The 18,844-nt window shown below is 41.5% G+C and overlaps 1 protein-coding gene across 2 annotated transcripts; it reads left to right on the top strand.

Moving 5' to 3' along the window:
* Positions 1 to 1,643: 1,643 nt before the first annotated feature.
* Positions 1,644 to 17,869, top strand: LOC137668566 (lamin-B3-like). 2 transcript variants are annotated; one of them, XM_068410187.1, is made up of 12 exons: positions 1,644 to 2,012; positions 6,523 to 6,679; positions 7,722 to 7,847; positions 8,765 to 8,935; positions 10,283 to 10,408; positions 10,532 to 10,752; positions 11,457 to 11,682; positions 12,638 to 12,745; positions 13,608 to 13,724; positions 13,824 to 13,919; positions 14,053 to 14,123; positions 16,418 to 17,869. In XM_068410187.1, the coding sequence occupies exons 1-11, from the start codon at positions 1,645 to 1,647 to the stop codon at positions 14,092 to 14,094; spliced, it is 1,758 nt and encodes a 585-aa protein (XP_068266288.1). In that variant the 5' UTR covers position 1,644; the 3' UTR covers positions 14,095 to 14,123; positions 16,418 to 17,869. The 2 variants fall into 2 exon arrangements, with proteins under 2 accessions (XP_068266288.1, XP_068266289.1); XM_068410188.1 differs by having other exon boundaries at positions 1,722 to 1,875.
* The last annotated feature ends 975 nt before the right edge of the window (positions 17,870 to 18,844 follow it).

The following is an 18,844-nucleotide window of genomic DNA, read 5'->3' as shown; positions in this document are numbered from 1 at the left end:
AGCTGTTTTTGTTTGCACTATGACAAAGCCTTGGCAGGCAAGAAAAATATTCTTAGAATAGCAGATTTCTTGCTTTGTTCTGCATCTGTTCCAAAACCATACAATTGTATTTGAACAGCTGGCCAGTAACATGCAACCATGCAACATGACAATGACATACAATCACAGTGTGCTTTGTAGAGGACTGAGGTTTCAAAGCTGAAGTGAACCCTCAGATGTAGACATCTTGGTCTTAGAGGTACATATTCAGATTTAAATCATACTTGTTATTTTTCTTGAATTGAGCTTTCTATTGGCAATGAAGAACAAACAAGTATTCATTACATCAAAATAAAAAAACTGGAACTGCTCTGCAGAAAAGAATTTCCTGCTGCTGTTTCTAGGGCTAGAACCAGAGGAGCTCAGTCTGGCCCTGTGTCACCACCATGCTATGTGTAGGTTTAGAGTTTTGAAATTGTGTTTTGTTTTTTATACAAATATGTAATGAAGTTCAGAAAAAAAACATTGATGAGCATCCATACCTCCTTCAATGTCCTCATCTACTTTGTAACTTTGTATCCAGTGGTATACATAACCTAATTGTAAAATCCCCCGCTACAACCTTGGAATCAATTATGTTGTTCTCCTATGTTACATGCCTGCCAACCTATAAAGCAAAGCTTGAATTTATGCCTATAACTTCGTAAAATCTGTCTTTACATTTAAAGAACTCTAAGAGGATATCAAGGCTATTTTTTTTGTGTAGGAAATAATATTGACCTAAGTGAAGCTCTTAAGTAAAGTTTCTTGTAACTGTTGTAACAAACACCATAATTAACAGTTATATTAACGTTCAGAGATTTTTATGCTTATACAGAATAAGAACTGTACAACATCTGCAGGGTAAATTAATTAGCTACTGGAGAAAACGGACAGCTATCACAGTACACGTCATTGCTAAAGAAGTGCTGAAGCAACTTACTGAACAATGATTTGTATAAAATGTAATTATTGTAAGGCTTTGCAGGCTGCTTCACACATTTGTCTCGATGCAGATTCCCTTTCATCCTCCTTTCTTCCCTCTGCTCACACAACATCAGTTTTCACCTTAAACACTATAGCACTAGGATGGCTGACAGCCACCACAGCCTAACCTAAGAGCTAAAAACGCCCACAAACAAGCAACAAAATAAAACAGAGCAGGGACTAGCTTGTTTTTATCAGCTGAACAAATTGAAAAAAAACAGAACAGGCAGAGCACTGACACGGCAGCATGCTGGAGTGTGAGCATCACTGCGGCTGTCATGCATCTTCCTAAATCTGGGAATTTATTTTTTTTCACCCCGATCCCTTGCACCGGTTTGTAAAAGCGCCGGGCTGCCGTAGGCTTTTCCTGACAGCTCCTTCCCCGCCCTCTCCGGGCAGCACCATTGGACTGATAAGATGCAGCAAGGCATACGCAAAAAATAAAGCGGAAAAAAAGGAAAGAAACCCGTGTATTTTCTACCGGGAGCGGGGGAGCAGCCGTAGCCCTTTAAGCCACGCACCCCGCCGGCAGGCCCCAGCCGCAGCTGCCCGCTATTTATACGCGGGCGGCGGCGGGCACTGGGCGTCTTACGCGGGGCGGTCCCAGCGGCGGGGCCCGGGCCCGGAGCCGAGGCTGCCATGGCCATGTTTCTCTCCTCCACGCCGGCGAGCGGGAGCCGCTCCCACAGCAATGTCGCTGCCGCCTCGCCGCTGACCCCGACGCGGCTGAGCCGGTTGCAGGAGAAGGAGGAGCTGCAGCATCTCAACGACCGCCTGGCCGCCTACATTGTGCGGGTGCAGGAACTGGAGGATGAGAAGTCGGCGCTGCAGCAGCTGCTGGCCGAGCAGGAGAGGAGCAGCGAGCAGGAGGTGGGCAGCCTGCGGCTCCGCTACGAGGAGGAGCTGGCTGATGCCCGCCGGGTGCTGGACGACATTGCTATGGAGCGGGCCACGCTGCAGGTGGAGCTGGGCAGGATGAGAGAGGAGTACCGGCAGCTGCACAGCAGGTCGGTGCCCCGGCCCTCCCGCCGCACCTGCCTGGCCCCGGGCAGGCCGCCCTGCTGGGAACCGCCCTGCGGCCGCCTCCTCTGTGGGGCTCCGACAGGGGAAGGGGATGTTGCTTGCCAGCGGCTGTGTGTTGGGGAGGGAGTACTCAGTGCTGTAGGGTGTCTGGGTCACGGCAGTGGTGACACCCCAAAGGCATGGCCCTGTGAGGTTGGGGTGTCTTGGGTTAGGAGAAATCCTAAGGTGTGCTGTAGGACGCTACTGAGGGCCTCCTGCTGTAGTGCTGCTGGGCTGCTCCAGTGCCTCTCTGTGATGGGCACGGGGCTCCCCCAGAACTTGGGGTGTTGGGTGGCCTTATGGGCATAGCATTGCATGAATGCATAGCTGACTGGGTTTGGCAGCATACCTGTGTTTAGAAACACTCAAGAAGCTGCTGTGCTGGAAAGCATCTAGAAAGTTGTGGGGGTAGGGGAACGAATCTCTGTATGAAGTCAGCTCACATCTTTTCTGGGCTTTTTAGCTCAGATGCTGCTGAGAGGTGAATGCACAGAAAAAGTAGTCCTGTAAGCAGTATAGCTTACCTGGTCTAGGCTGCTATGCACAGAAATTATCCTAGTGGTTTTTAGGTCTTTATTTATATTGCTACTGGGATGAACTGCCTGCTGTTTCAGGCTTGACTTTCTTGCAAGCCATGTACCCTGAGCCTGGAATCATCATCTTGTCTAGTCTCACCAAGCCTGGGACAAAGGAGTGGCCCAATGTAAGTGCAATCAAATCCTCTTGAAGGAGGGAAGAAGGTGGGTAGTAAATGGGAGTGAACAAGTGTTCAATCCCAACAAGCTGCCTTTATGGATATATACAGAGCACTAGTATTGCTGGTTACTCTAATGCCCCATTGTACTGCTAAATCAATTACAAACTTGCAATAATTTGGGTGTCCATGGGCCTTCTAACTCTTGTTATAAACTTGTATTATAGCAACTTTCGGCACCAGATTTTTCTTTTAACACTTGTATGGAGCAAATACTGGCCCCTCATAGGCTCAGTAGGGCTTAAGTAGCTGTTCTGCTTGGGAATAAAATGTGTTTTTACTCTAAGCTTCTGTTTTCAGCTGCTTAGAAGTTCTTGGGCTTGTCTCATTCATGCTGGGTTTTGGCTCATAGATCTGTTTCATAAATCTAACCAACCCCTTGAGTGGACAGTGAGGAGAGGGGTAATGCCAGTTCTAAAACTTTGCTGCTGCTCTCTGTGTTTGTATAACTCTGTGGCTTTGTTTATAAAGCTTTAGGCTTGGCAGGTATGCAGTCCTCTGGACTGATTTTTTTTTTTTTTTTTTTTCTTTAAAGTAACTAAGTCTTAGAAGTGGTTAACATTACAGCCCATGGGAAACAATACATAGTACATACTCCTTTATGAAAGGACTAGACTGAAATCCTAATATTAATGAGTGGTTTGTATCTGGGCTGCCTAACTGCAAATGTCTCGGATGACTTGGAACAAACTGCTTTGAGGGTATCGTGCCCTTTATATATACACCCTTTAAATAACCTGGAACTCGTATACGATGGAATGTCACCAGATAATTTCCCAACAGCATTAACCATTGGCTCTTATTAATCACTGGTAAAGAGACTTAAAGCTTCAGCAACAATGAAGTGTCCTTACATTTCAGCTTTTTTGTTACTACTTAAACAGTGGTAGTTGGAAGTAGGCCAAAGACGTTTGGGGAGGAGGAGTTGTGGATAAGCATATCAGTTGGTTCAATTCAGAGCCTGTGGAAGGTCAAAACAACTACAGTAGCACAGCAGGGAAAGATAAGACCAGTTTCTTTCTGCACCTGTGAGTATAGATGTGCATTTTGCTACTGAACCTGACACATGCAGTGTAGCAAGGTGAGGCTGTAAGAATGAATTCTGCAAGTGCTGTTAATGTTCTCTAGTCTTGACAAACTGGAGTATGTTTTAAACACACCTGAACTCTTTTGGTGAAATTATTTAAATTCTCCAGGTCAAGCATATGTGACACCCTAATATACAAGGAATGTGACTCGCAGTGCCTCAAAGTTATTGCTTGCAGTTGATAGTCAATAAGCTATGCTTAGTTCTGGAATGGTTGGCTATAGAGTACTGTAACTGTCACTGCTTGCTGCATAATAATGTAAAGTGGTGTTCTGAACTCCAAACTGGGTTTAAAAAGATAGTAAATGCTCTTGTCAAAGCCAGACTTGTTAAATTACTGTTCTTAAAGATGAAATGACTCACTTCAGGATTCTCTGAGAATAATACTTGTCAGGAAAGAATACAGGAAACCTGAACCTGCCTGTCAGAGGTCTGCATCAGGGAAGTGGACCATTAAAACACAGATACTAATGGAATTTCAGTGTGGCACACACTTTGATTGCAGAATGAAATTTATATTCTTGTAGGATGAAACAGTCAATATTATCATTAAGTAGTGTTATTGATGTACTTGCTAATATAATAACTAGTACTCACAGTAAGTGGTAGCAGAGATCCCAAAAGGAAGGTGGCTAATTAATACCTAGAAAAGAGAGAAACCTGTAAATACTAAAAAAAAACCACAACACTAGCTTGTTTTTCATTGTTGCCCCAGTAGAGTTATTTTTTTTTTTCCCAGAGTTTGAGTAAAGAATAAATAACTTCTGCTAGCAAAATATTTGGTTTTGCTTCATGGCCATGAAGTAGGAGGACACAACAAATGTCTCTGAATAGCAGGGCTAGAAAAGGCCTTGAGCAAGACCTTGATGTAGCCACATGCCCCAGGCCTGTGTTGGAACCAATAGTACCTGCATACCTTCCAGCAGATGTTTGCCTAACTGTTTTTTAAATTCCAGATTATGGAGATTCCAGAATACTCCCCCCCAGGCAATATGCTTCAGTGTTGAACTACTGTGAGTTTCCTTTCCCTCACATCTAACCCAAATATTCCTCCCTGCAATATAAACCTGCTACTTCCTGCCTTTTCCACAACAGGCATGGGAAACAGATTCCCTTCCTTCATGCAGCAGTCTTTCGTGTATGTAAAGACTGTTATGTCTCCTGTCACTTTTCTCTTCTCTAGACTAAACAACTCTTACTTTTTTCCAATCTTTCCTTGCAGTAGAAGCTTTCTAGAGCCGATCACTCCTGCAGGATGGCTTTGGACTCTCTCCAATTTGTCTGCTCAGTTATCAACTGAAAAACTCATTATATATGAATTATCACAACTTGGCAAAACCCGTTCTGCCAAGTGGCTAAAATAAATTGAACTATTTCCTCTTTGCAATCTCAAATCTGAGTTTTGAGCAGGAAGTCAGACTCCAGATAGTGGTCAGGATTTTAGAAGTTAGAGCAGTCTGGAAAATTATCACTCCTTTCTCTGACAGCAATTTGCTGTGGGCCCAGCACTTCTCTACTGTGGTGCCAAGTAAAACCTGCAACTTAAAAAAACTGGCAACTTAAACAGCCATGTTGGCCAGTCAGTTGGTACCTGAGGGCTCTGTAGCTGGGTATCTGCGTGAGGATGTAGCCCTCTTCTGAGGTGAAGAAAGCTTTGCCTTCAGAACTCCACCATGGTGTGAAGGAGGGAAGAGCGTGTGACCCTTCCTGAGGGAGAAAAGTCCCTTGCGAGGGTGCTGTGAGGGAAGGGTGGTTGCTGTGGGAGCTCAGTGCCCTGTGGCAGGGGCTGTAGGAGGCAAAGCCCCAGCTGGGGATGTGGGGCTGGCAAGGCCTGCCCGCCAGGGCTAGGCTGGTGGCCTCCTGGGGACAGAACTCCTCCTGTGCTGTGGGCAGGAGTGTCCCGGGAGGGGACGAGGAGGAGGAGGAGGCACGACACCCCTGGCAGCCGGAGCTGCGTTCTGCCTGTCCGCAGAGGAGCGGGCGCTTTGCCCCGGTGTGTGACCGGCCCCGGCCCCCCCGCCTCAGGAAAACGCGCCTCGAGCCGCTCGCAGCCAGCCTGGCCGCCTGGGGGCGCTGCGGGGCCGCCCCGGGGCTTCCGTGGCTGCTCCCGCGCGGCGCGGTGAGGGGTGCGCGCGCCCCGGGCCCACGGCAGCGCGCGCTCCGTGGCCAGCAGCCGCCTTGCCGGGAGGCTGGTGGCGGCCTTTGCTGCTGAAAGGAGGCGTCCGTGTGAGCAGCTGGTTCGGTGGTGGCAGGTCACTGCGGTCTGGTGAAGTGGCTTTGGGTGTGACTAGTCTCTCTCCCGGTGGAGATAGTGGCCTGTGCCATCCCTGCCCTCTCCGGTGGGTGATGCCGTGGACGATAGCTGGCTTCTGCGTAGGGTTCACACAAAACCAGCTGGAAACTGGGTCAGAAATCTTTCTGGTTAAACAAATGGCACTTGTCTGGGGGGCCTGTCTGGTGAGTTTTACAGCCTACCCTGTGCTCCAGCCGCAGGTGTTAACTAACCTCTCTTCTGTTTCAGTTGTGTCACAGACCCCTGTGAAGGTAAACACATTAAAAACAAACTTTCTCCCTCACCAGCTGCAACTTACGTGTATAAAACTTTCACTTGTAGGAATTCGAAAAAAGAAGCTGAGTTAAACCTGGTACAGGCCCGTGTGAGAGAACTTGATGCTCAGCTGAACGTGAAGGAAGCTGACTTAGCAACAGCTTTGACTGAGAGGCAAAGTTTGGAGAAAGACCTACACGAATCAAGGGATGAAGTAACGACTGTAAGACTTGTTCCTGGAATTTCAACTTTGCTTTTGTTCCTGAAGCTCTTGCTTGTTTTTCTCCAACTAGTTATTGAGACTTAAAAGCAAGGAAAGACTGTTATCTATGGCAATGACCAGTGGACAAAAAGATTTTTGCAGTCTTGCTGGAAGCAAATGCTACTGATAGTTGGTCTGTTAAAGCTTTCACCTGTTGTAGGTACCTTTAATTCTATTCTATGACCACAGTATGTAATGCTTCTTGTTCTAAGGACAAAGTAAGTTGAAATGTTTTGTACTGCTGTAGCCACTGTAGCATTCTCTAACTTGTCAGCAAAGGGAGCATTTGATGGACCCTGCTTCACTATGCTTAAATCTAGGCAGAATAAGTCAGTTCTGACTACTTCTTAGTAGCACAAGAGCCTACAAAAAATAAACTCTGCTTGAGTTGCTACTCTATCAATGCATTTCAAAGACCACAGCTTTTGTATCTTCATGCTTTAATGTGATCATTGAATAAGCTAATTTCAAATCTTTAGGATGAAAACTTTAAAAAAGAAAACAACCAAACAAAACAAAACAAACAAAAAAACAAACCAAAACAAAACAAACTCGTATCATTAAAGCAGCACACACCAACACTGGAAGTGTATAATAGTTTGTCAATATAGTTAAGCTATATTTGGAAGATTTCACTTGTTAAGCATCAAACAAATGATATTGGAAGTTAAAAGTTTGGAATACTTAGTGTTGTAAAGGGGAGGAATGTATATAGATGGTACAATTGATTTATCAAAAGTCTACTTTGAGGAGTCAGACTTAGCTGGTGGGATTAAGGGCTGCTCTGTATTTGCCTTGTGGGAAATGTGGCCTACATAACAATTAAATAGGGTTCTTTCTGTTGCTAATATGCTGGATCCCACTGAAATAACTTAAACAGAGTAACCAACTTCACTTAAGCAGTGTGTTTTGCCGTGGGAATGAAGTTGAATGAATTGTAATAAGTTGACTGTCTTAGTTTGGAAAAGTGACCTCTTAATTTTGATTACTCTGTCTATTCTAGATGGAGCTGTCACTGGGAGATACCAAAAAGCACCTCCAGAGTGAAATGTTGAGGAGAGTGGACCTGGAAAATAATGTGAAAACTTTGCAGGAAGAAATGACATTCCAGAAGCGTCTTCATGAAGAGGTATGTTTTAGCTTATTAACAAGTATTTTTTTAGGTGTCCATGATCCATGGATGCACTTAAAAGCAATGTTAAGATATGCTTATCCTTAAAAAGGTAACTATCTGAGTCAACCTATGACAGTCCACCAGCCAATAAAATCCACCTAACTAGGAAGACTTCAAGAAAGTAACCAACCTTGTGTTAACTGGCATAGTACCAATAGGTATCTGGAATATGAGAGACCTTTCTCAGGCTGCACTTCTGAAGGTAACTACAATCCCAACATACTACTTTGTGTAACTGGAAGTGCATATATTACAGTTAAAGTTAAATGATTCCAGATGTTTCCTAGAAGCCTAAAATAATGAAAGAAGTTAAGTCTCCTTTAATATGCAACTTATGATCCCTACTTCCTTAACACTTATCAAAGGTGTCTGGCAACCTTTGTGTGAGAAGTTGGTACCTAGAACTAAAAACATGCAAATGTAAACCAGCTTCCTTCTGACTGGAAGGAATCTCAAAGTGTGTGGTTTAAGTACAGAGAATTCCAATTTGTCTAACCAACTACTATTACTTTTTAAATTAAACAAGTAAAGTAACAGTGCTTAAAGAAACTGAAGTGTGTATGCATGTGTTTAAGTAAAAAAAAGCAGAGAAATCAACCTAGTTCAATGAATTAGTCTTAAAATGAAATACAAACTACCGTATTTATTAGTTTAAGCAATGTGGGCAGTGAGAAAGCAAAACAACCCAGCACAGCTAGGAAGGTGGAAGTACCTTACCTAATGGATGAATATCTATGATCTGAATAAAGATGAATTACCATGCACTCAGTGATAAATCTGCTTCAATATTGAATGACTTGCTAAGCTGGTACAGTAAGTCCAATCTCAAACTGTATTGGCTTGCTTATTGTCTGAGAAATTTTTTCTCCTAGGAGCTCAAGGAGGCAAAACGAGTCCATGAGAGCAGGATAACAGAAATGGAGTCTGGCCATCAGAGAGAATTTGAGAGTAAGCTCACAGATGTTCTGCGGGGGCTCAGAGCACAACATGAAGAACAAATTCAAGGATACAAAGAGGAGCTGGAGCGAACGTTCAGTGCAAAAGTGAGTCTGTAAAAAGATGCCCATAAAACAAAGCTTAAGTTCTTTGCACCTTGATATGATTAAAGTCACACTTGCATAAATGGCTGACCAATGGAGCCCTTGCATTCAGTGCAGAGCTTCTTGGCATAAGTTGTTACGGAATTTCAAAGCGGTGTAAAATTTTACAATGGAACTTCTACAAGCACTTGGTCCCAAACAAAACTGGTTCAAGCATAAATGCTGTCCCTTTGGGGAGCAATTAGGAATGGCTAATGTAATAAAGCTGATCATAAGTCAGACTTCTGACAAATCTGAGAGCTTGTCTGACAAATTCAGGTCTAAGGTGTGCTATGTTTGTATTAAGCAATTTCGGTATTATTGAATAAAACTTGATCTACTGATTGTAGTTTTACTAAAATGCATGAAATAAGGTATTCTTAAAATTCTAGAAGTGCACTTTTAAATGTATGAGTGCAAATGTCCCTTTCCAGTTGCTAGTACTGGATAAGGGGGAGAAGGGTGGCTATGGAAGTAGCTTGACAGTTTGTCTTCCAGTAACTGGCCTGTTGCCTCTTTCCCAGCATTAGTCAGATATGCAGGCAAAAGTAATACTTTAGGTTATACTCTTGGTAGGTAAGATTCCAGGGGTTTTTGGGTTGGTTGCAGTGTACTGTATTGGTATCTTAAGCCTTCTTTAATATTCAGTGCAAAATCACTTGATCTGCTACTTTTCTCAATTAGTATGTGTGTTCATTTCTTCCTGGTTCTTCTGGCTTTCTCTATGCTCCAACTTAGTGCCAACTTGGTGAATTCCTTTGGATGCTTCTGTCCAGGTTTCCACTGGAAATTCTGTGAGTGCCTCTTGCAGTAGCACAGCTCTACTTTATCCTTTCTTGGAACATCTCAAGATTGAATTGCTCTAGAAATAGCTCAGTGCTGCTTACAGTGATGCAGGAACTGCTTAGTAATAAACCTCTGTGGAAGAGGAATAGTTTGATAAGCACACCTAATATCCTATAGCCACATGCTTTGACAAGCAGCTTCTAAACGTATTCACTCTTGTTCTTCTGGATAATCTATTTACTTCATATCTATACAAAATCTTTGTGCATCTGTAACTGAAATATCCTAGTCCAGCAACTTTCACTACCTGATTACTGCTGACTTTTTTTGACATGGATGTCAAACATGTGTAAACCTCTGCGAAAAGCAATGAAAAACTTTCTGACCTGGACTTTATTGGTATCTGCACACTAAAGTAAAACATAACTATTTCCAGATGTAACAGCTGGAAATCACTTGGGTTTCCTTCCTTATTTAAAATACGTGGTCATAAGCAACTTATTACTAACAGTGACTTATCCGTAGATGGAGAATGCCAAGCTATCCGCAGTAAAAAGTAGCGAATGCGCCAAAGTTGCTCGGGAAGAGCTGATGGAAGCAACGCTGAGAGTCGATACTCTGACATCTCAAGTTAATCATTATCAAAGCCAGGTACTGTCTTTATTTGTGCATCCTTAGAATTATTTTAATTTAGATACACAATTCAAAATATTGGCCTCTCCTCTCTAATCTTCAGTTATGGTTGAATTGATTTTTCCCTCCCCTTAATTTTAGAATGCTGCTTTGGAGAACAGAGTGAGGGAGCTACAGGAGATGCTGGATTATGATCGTGATGTCCATCGAAGGCGTATGGCTGAAAAAGAGAGCGAAATTGTACAAGCCCAGCAGCGGGCACGAGAACAGTTGGAAGAATATGAGCATCTCTTAGATGTGAAACTGGCTCTAGATCTGGAAATAAGTGCCTACAGAAAGATGCTGGAGGGAGAGGAACAGAGGTAGGCTATGACAAGATCCTCATATGAGGACTTGCTTCATCCAAGATCTCTATACTAATTAACTGTATATTCTTCAGAATGTGGAGGCAAAAAAATAAACATTAAGTATATGATTAGTGCCATAATCTAGTTCTTGAAGCATAATCTTCTGTAGATGGTACTTGTATCCCACATCTACCACATGGTGTAGTAAGATGAAGTAACTTGATAAACCTGACTGATCAAGTTCAAAGGTCCATTAGACATCCCTCTCTAGAATCAAACTTTCTCAAAGCTTTGTGCTACATCCTATAGAGATATATCAAAGACAGTGCTCAAGTTTCATGAATGAAACTGGGAAACTGTACCAACTTCCAACTATCCAGACACTGGTGAGAACAACATGAACTCAATACATGCTAAGAAGGGTCAAAAATTTAAACTACTTCCACCAAAGACTGTGTCTGTAGAGACTTTAAAGGAATACTTATGGCAGTTGAATCTTTTCTTATCGACAGAAGCTTGCTCTGAACTCTCGGGCTGGGGCTGTATTCCAAACTTAACAAGCTTCTTAGCTACCCTTGCCAGTAAAAATAAAATCTTATATTCAAGACTTCATGGAAAGTTTGGATATAAGAAGCTGTTAGGCTTGGCTATAGTGGGAGGATAGGAGTGAGAAGTAAGCACATCAGATAGTCAAGTGAATTTATCCGACTCCCTTCTAGGCTGAAGCTGATACCCAGTCCAGCTTCACACAGCACTGCAACTCAATCAACAAGTCAAGGCCGACGGTTCCTGCAGGGGAAGAGAAGGAAAATGAAAGAAGCCAAAAAGAGAGGTCATGGTGCTGGATTTAAGATTGTTCAGCATGCTTCATGTTCTGGAAATGTATCTATTGAAGAAATTGATGCAGATGGGAAATTTGTCAGGCTTAAAAACAACTCTGATGAGGTACTTCTACTCATTCAAGTCTGCATGGCCTGCATTGCAAAGTATGACTGCTTGTGAACAGAGTTGTAGCTTAGTGAGAGATGACAATAGGGAAGGATGAAGAGATGAGGGAAGAGTACTGCCAAAGTAAATACAAAGTGGGGACTTCTAAGCTAACTAGGCTGCTGTCAAGAGAAGACTAGAGACTGAGTTGTGTGGGTTTTTTGTTTTGGTTTGGTTTTTTTTGTACTGCAGGTGTTTTGTTCACAGGGCTGTCTGGGAGGTGCTTTTTCGGGGAGGTACACTGGGTTCTATGATGCAGAAATCTAACACCTTCAGTTGTTTCTCATCAGATTCAGCCTAGCACTATCAGAAGTACTACTTATCCTCAAACTAAATAAGGTGCTTAGTAAATTGGATAATGACAGCTTCTTATTACTTATAAATGCTTAAAACAGCTAAAAGGGTGAATAGAGCTGACAGTATATAATCTGTGGAGTGTTTATCTGACCAATTAGATAATTCTTTGACTAGTTTAGTCTGCAAACCCAGAATTATTAGAATTATTCCTCAGACCTTCAAAACTTGTGGCTGGTAGCTCAGCCACTTCAGCCTGAGATGCCTTAAACCTTCACAGGCCACTGTGTATGTGTTTATATATACAGTGGAGTTGGCAGACGGGCATGACCAACTTCATTTATCAGAATCTACCTGGTGAAAGAGCATCATGAACCGCCTTCAACAGAAGGCAAGAACATGTGTATCTAAACTTGTGGGACTAAGATTAATCCTAAGAAAGTACTGGGAGAAATCATAGGGAGGCTTTAATAGAAACCTGAAGGCTTCCTCAAAATTGATCAGATTCTTGTACACTACAGGAGTGGGACTAAAACTGCCCCTTGAGTCTGGAAAGAACCTTGCACTTGTATGATATGGTGTTGGTCTGTAATGCTGAGAGAAATTTCTTGTCCCACAGGATCAAACACTACATGGATGTGTGTTAAGAAGGCATATTGGAAGTGTGTCAGATGTAACATACAAATTTCCTTCACAGTTCACTCTTCAGGCGGGCCAAGTAGTTACAGTAGGTAGCGGTTTTGTTAAACTTACTCGGAGCTCTGTTCTTGTTATGCTTGATGGCAATAGAGATTCATGGAATAAGGAAAACTAAATTGATACTGCAAGTGCCTAAAGAACAAAAATACTTATTTTATGTGGAGAGGGAGATGGGAAAAATCCTTGCAACAACTCTATCTGAAATGCCAATTAAATTTTCTTAAAGATAGATCTTGGACTGAACTTGGATCATCTCAGATTGGGATGTGCTGTTATGAACAGAATCAATATATTCAAGTTCATTCTTAGGGTTCCCCATACTCCTGTAATGTGGTACAAGTTGTGCAAAGACTTTCACCATTGCTGAAACCTTTAGTCCACTACAGCTCAGCAATACTGAGTTCATGGTTTATGGTACTAAGCTAAATATTAGTTCTAAACGATACTCTAAGTACACTAAGATAGTGATCAAAGAGCCTAATTCTACACTCTGCACTCCAAACGCTGTATGAGCTTGCTCAAGAGAACTGTGAGTGACCCCAGGCTAGAGGCTATCTTGTATACACAAATTGCTGCTGTATGTCTGTAACTATGGCTTGGCTCTGTGACTCAAATGGTATGCATGTCCAAACAAGGCTACCTCTACATCAGGTAGAGAAGCTGTTAACAGCCTTTTTTGCACTAACTGTTTTACAGTCTTCAGTTAAAAAAATATTACCACCATTCTTGGTAGTCCTGAAAAGAACTAACCTGTCAGGGATCACAGTAGTTTAGTTTCTGTTACTGGACATCTTTGGTATTGGGAGTACTTCAGAGTTGTATATGTTAGACTGAATCCTAATCTAACTACAAACAAGATTCTTCAGAAGCTCACTCTAAATCTTTTGCAGATCTGGGGTGCAGCTGCTGGTGTAAGCCCAGGTCCTAGTGATCTGGTCTGGAAGTCTCTGAAGTCTTGGGGAGCTGGGGATAATATTGATGTTACACTCTTCACAGAAGATGGTGAAGTAAGTGAGACAGTAAATATTTTCTACTGTCCTGATACAGAACTTGTTTGATGTGCTTAGTTCTTGAGGGTTCTTGGTGGCAATTCAACTGTATTCTAGGAACTTGCAGAGAGGAAAATAATGCTTATACCCAGAGGAGAAGAAAGCGATGATTATGAAGAAGTAACTGGAAGTGAAATGGAATCTTCATCTCAGGTAAGCTGCCTGAAGTTTAAATACATGCTATTGACAGAATCATGCAGTGGCCATTTATTTTCATTATTGTATGAAAATACTTGCCCAAGTACTATCCATATCCTACAACTCTTGTCATTTTTCTTGATGTCAGACCAAAAGAAGAAGAAAAAAGAAATGTTGTTTGGTTTCATGATAGTGGTTCCTGTCAGCATCCTTAAGCAGGTGAGATGGTGAGAATCATGCTTGTCATCTCATAGAAAACTTGCTTCATTAATAGTCCTGCAGTCTCTTATGTAGGATGTAGCTTGCATGGCTTTGCATCAGAAGTGGAATAGATGTTTTGCTTACTCTGGTTGAATATGATCAAATAGTAGCATTAATTGTTTGGTCTCTTATTACTGACACACTGAAAAATACTAGCTTTAATGTCTGTCCCATCTGAACATCTGACTATGAATAAACTATAAACTTAAAAGCTGTTATTCCAAGAACAGAATGCAAACAGTAACTAGAAATATCTTATTTCTGTGGGATAAAGTGACTTATCAGACACTCCAAACAGTGTCCCTGACTTGCTTTTAAGATAACTTAAATTCACACTGAAGAAACATAACATTTCCATTCAGAAGTATTAAAAGGCTGAAATCAGAGTTCTTAGTGTTATTGATTGCCTAAGTCCCTCTTAAATTCCAGCATGTTTGAGGCATTTCTGTTCCAGCTCGTTTCCAGGAACTGCTTTTTCTTATGCGAGGCTGAGATACTTATTTTACTGCGCAGAATAAGTATCTCAGCCTTGCTTCAGTCATAAATACTCCCTTCAGTACTTTACAAGTAGAACTTCAGCACAGATGCAGGTCATGCTAATGGAATTAACGTAGTCAAATAGAATAAGAATGTTTTGCCTTCAATATACTTATAACCCTTTGGCTACAACTTGCATGTGGTAATGCCCTGTGAAACCCTCCCTAGCCTCTCCAAATGGCTTCTGACTGACCATAGTACATGTCTGAACTTCTGCATATTGGATGCTCCTAGTGTACTTTGATATGCTAGTAGTCTGGTATCTTTAATTGCCAAAGTAGCCTAAAACAGAACAAATATGAGGTCTTTATATTGGTCATAACTGAACAATTGTGGACTCTACTTGACTCTCGAGTTGGTGCTATTTCAAGGCAAGAAACAAACCAAGTCCCCTTTGCTAGTACAGACATCGAGGCCTGAAGTGCAAGGGGATGCCTAGCTAAAAATTCATTCTCTGCCTCCTGCTGACACGGCATGTTGAGCTACCACAGCTATTGCTAAAACTGATCCTACACAGTTACAAGGAGGACTTGCATCTTACTGCACCAGGTCTTAAACCCACCACCATTTCCTAGGTATTTTCATAATATGCGTGTCTGAAAACTTGAATTAAAAGTACCTTAATACTGTCTTTCTGAAGAAAATGTACCGAAGAACAGGCAGCTGCTGCTTGGTTCTTTCCTTGTCCTTCTTTCAAACAGAAAAGCTGGGTAAATATCTATTGCTATAATGCCATCTGGCTTAAAGGATGTTTATCAGAGTCTCCTGACTTACATGCACATTCTTGTAATATTTTCAGTCTCTCACTGAAGGAGAGTGAGACCCTGTTAAATAGGCTATTGAGAAAGGTTCTATAGTGCTGTTCTGGCCTTTGGGCTATTAATGCACAGCATACACCAAAATGGTTCAAGTAACACTAGTGGAAGCTTTAGGTTTATAAAGACTTAATGATACAAGCTTCTCTTCATGTTTGGATTAGGGCCTCTCCTCAAGGTTTTTTTTTAAAGGCTCTTTATTTGAATTTACTAATAATATGGCTTGTTTGGCAATCAATGATGGAAAGCAGAAGTAATTTTTTTCCTTACACCTCTAATCTGTTTTACCAGCACCTTTCCAATACAGTTGTGTGCCACTGATGATAAGAATCAATTCTAATACTCCCACTCCAATGTTAATGATATTCCTGTCTGCTGGATTCCTATCAGACTTTTGTCATTAGTATTTTATGCTTCTGCTACATTGGTAGTACTGAAATAATGACAGCTTAGTAAAAAACAGTTAGCTTTTTGCATGCAGTAAAATGATGCAAGGAAAGCATGCTGTGCTTTAAAGGCAGGCAGGTTTCCATGTTTTTTTGCTTCTGCTTTTACCATCTGAACTAGGGTAGCGTAAATCTGCATGCCAGTTGTGATGCTTCAGAACTGAGGTACTGATACTTGCTTGATAGCCTCTCATGAAGGAACGCATAGGCTCATGTATTGCATGGACTCAAATTCCTAAAAGCTTGTTTTCTTTTTCCACCACCCCCAAACCATCTAGGTATAGTTAAGGTACTGCCTCTCTTGAAAACCTGCTTTGCTTTATTGATAAGTAACTAAAACTACAAAACACTAAAAATCCCACACACCTAGATGAGGATTAAGTAGATAACCAGCAACTAATACTGTTTGTACATATGCTTATTAGCCTAATGTCTTGATGTTTTATTTCTGCAGCAAACGGAGAATTCTAGCTGTTCTGTCATGTAATGTGGACAAAGAGATGATCATCTGAAAACACTTCTTTGTCCCAGGTGACAGACTACATGTGTTTGGGTATCTTCTGCAATATCTGAAACTTGGACTTCACATCTCCCATCTGACCTTTTTGTAAGAAACATTGTCTGTAACATGATAAATTTCCTACCTTCTGATACTGGACCCTGTTCTTGGATTCACTGATATAAAGAGCAGTAGAGTACAAGCTCCATGTGAAGTTAGTTTTACTTTTAACACAAGGATCTCGTTTCCATGACCTGCTGAAACAGAGGAGGGTACACAGTTTACAAAGCTTTTAAATGTATGTCCTAGAAGGATGCTAAATACTTGACAATGAGCATGAGGCTGCCTCAGCTTCCTTAATATTCTGATATGGTGTTTCTCCAAAGGTAATTTGTTTCAAGCCTGAGTGGGAAACTACATGGATCACATCCCACCCTAGCTTGTACCTTGAGCAAGCCTGAACTTGCTGAAGTAAAATACTATCCTTAAGAGTGCTGAGTGTCTGAAATGTATGAAACGAGTCTAGATTGTTTGTTAGAAAACTTCCTAGAGTGAAACACTTTAAAATTAAAATCAAGCTGTAAAAATATTCTTCTGTTATTAAATGTACTGTTTCTGTATTCTAGCACCTCAAAATCCACCAGTTTCAGTATTGTATATTCCTAGATACACTGTATCACAGCTGTGTCAAATTTAACTGGACAAATGTACCCTGTAAATGTGAAAAAGCATCTCATTCCCACAGACAAGGTACTGTAACTAGCAATAATTAGCACTCTGTTTGAATGGTCCTAACAAGCCAGCTTTCTAAGGGGCTAGAAAAAAAATATGCCAGAACAAAAATCAAAACTGTAGTAAAAGGTGCATCAAAAATATCTGATCTTAGAATCCTTATGTATTGAATCTCGGTGCAGTCTGTAGTACTGCTTTGTGTATGTCTAATAGGGCAGTTGGGGGAATACTATCTATTGGCCAGTATGTAATTTACTATAACTTTACTAGCTCTGAAGTCCAGGTAAAGCCTGACCTATAACCCTCAGAAACCAGGCAGTCAGCCTCTTGGGCCACTGCATTCCCATTATTCTTAGCCTCTTTTTACTAAAATGTTTACCTGCTGGCTCTGTGGTAAAGAAAAGGGCCTTGATGAACCACATAAAGTACACTTCTTTTTGAGAGCCTGAGGTGAGGGCAGCAGCTGAGATTGCAGATTTCTCCAAATGCTGGAGTAGTTTTTTTGACTGCCTCTTGTCTCAGTTCTGAATTTAAGACCTGTTCTCTGTTAGGATGCAGTTGTTAAGGTGAGGCTTTCCTTACTAGCTTAAACTCTCAAGTTCTTTAAAACTTCTAGTTTTGAGACATCAAGACTAGATCCTTCTAGGAGATCTGAATTCTTGTTGTACCTTATGGCCCACATAGAAACATCTGTTTCTGTAACTTTGCTATATTTATCTTGATTTCTTAAATTTTTCTAACTAATAAAGATATTTTTCATCTATATAAAAGCAGTCTTGGAGTTAATATTTGCAGGTTAAATAATAAAGTTTTGCTTGTTCATTGATCTTGAGTGGCTCAAAAGACTTCAATAAAACGGGTGAGTTTAGGGAAGAGTTGCTGCAGACTGAAGAAACCTTCAGAAATACACTGTGCTGCCCTGTTTATCACTCAGTTCTTCAGATAAAGCTGAACTGCTCTGACCTTGATTTAAAGAGGAATCTTCAGTATTTCACATGAAACCTTTTCCTAGCACAAGAGAAGGACAGTACTGTCCAACCATGCAAGTTTTGAAGTAGGCTATAAGTCTTGATAGGAAATAGTGGTGGTACAGGATGGTGTTTCACAACACCATCAATGGTTGAAGAAACAAGACCTACTTTTATTTACTTAACTACACAACTGACTAGATGGTTTATGAAACTTTTTCTTAGCATACAGTCTTAAAAAGGCACATATTAAAGAACCGATGCTCTGATGTGCAATGGATGCTATTGTGCACATTGTCTTCCTGAAAAAAGTTGGTTTGCTATGACCTTTCTCTATACTTTATCCTAATCAATAACAGTATAGTGCTCTCTTGACTTGCTTCCAGCTTACTATTTTTGCATAGCTGCTTCTGTTAGAGGAGACATCTGTTGGAGCTGACAAGGAGTTCTATAGTAAATGGCAAGCTGCCTACTGCAAACTGTATTGAGAATTCAAACCTTTATATATATATATATAATGTGTGTGTGTATATGTGGGTGCAGATATAATTCTTTCCTCTAGGGAATTCTGGTGAAGTAGAAGAGAGATTTCAATGCCTCTTTTCTTGCCTGCTACAGAAAGGTATGACTGGTGAGACCTCTCTGAGAAAGTGGGGAAAAAGCAAAACCAGTTGTGAATCCT

Source organism: Nyctibius grandis, chromosome 11, assembly GCF_013368605.1.
Source record: "Nyctibius grandis isolate bNycGra1 chromosome 11, bNycGra1.pri, whole genome shotgun sequence".
In the NCBI taxonomy this organism is placed as follows: Eukaryota; Metazoa; Chordata; class Aves; order Nyctibiiformes; family Nyctibiidae; genus Nyctibius; species Nyctibius grandis.
This window is presented reverse-complemented; position numbering and strand designations above follow the sequence as displayed.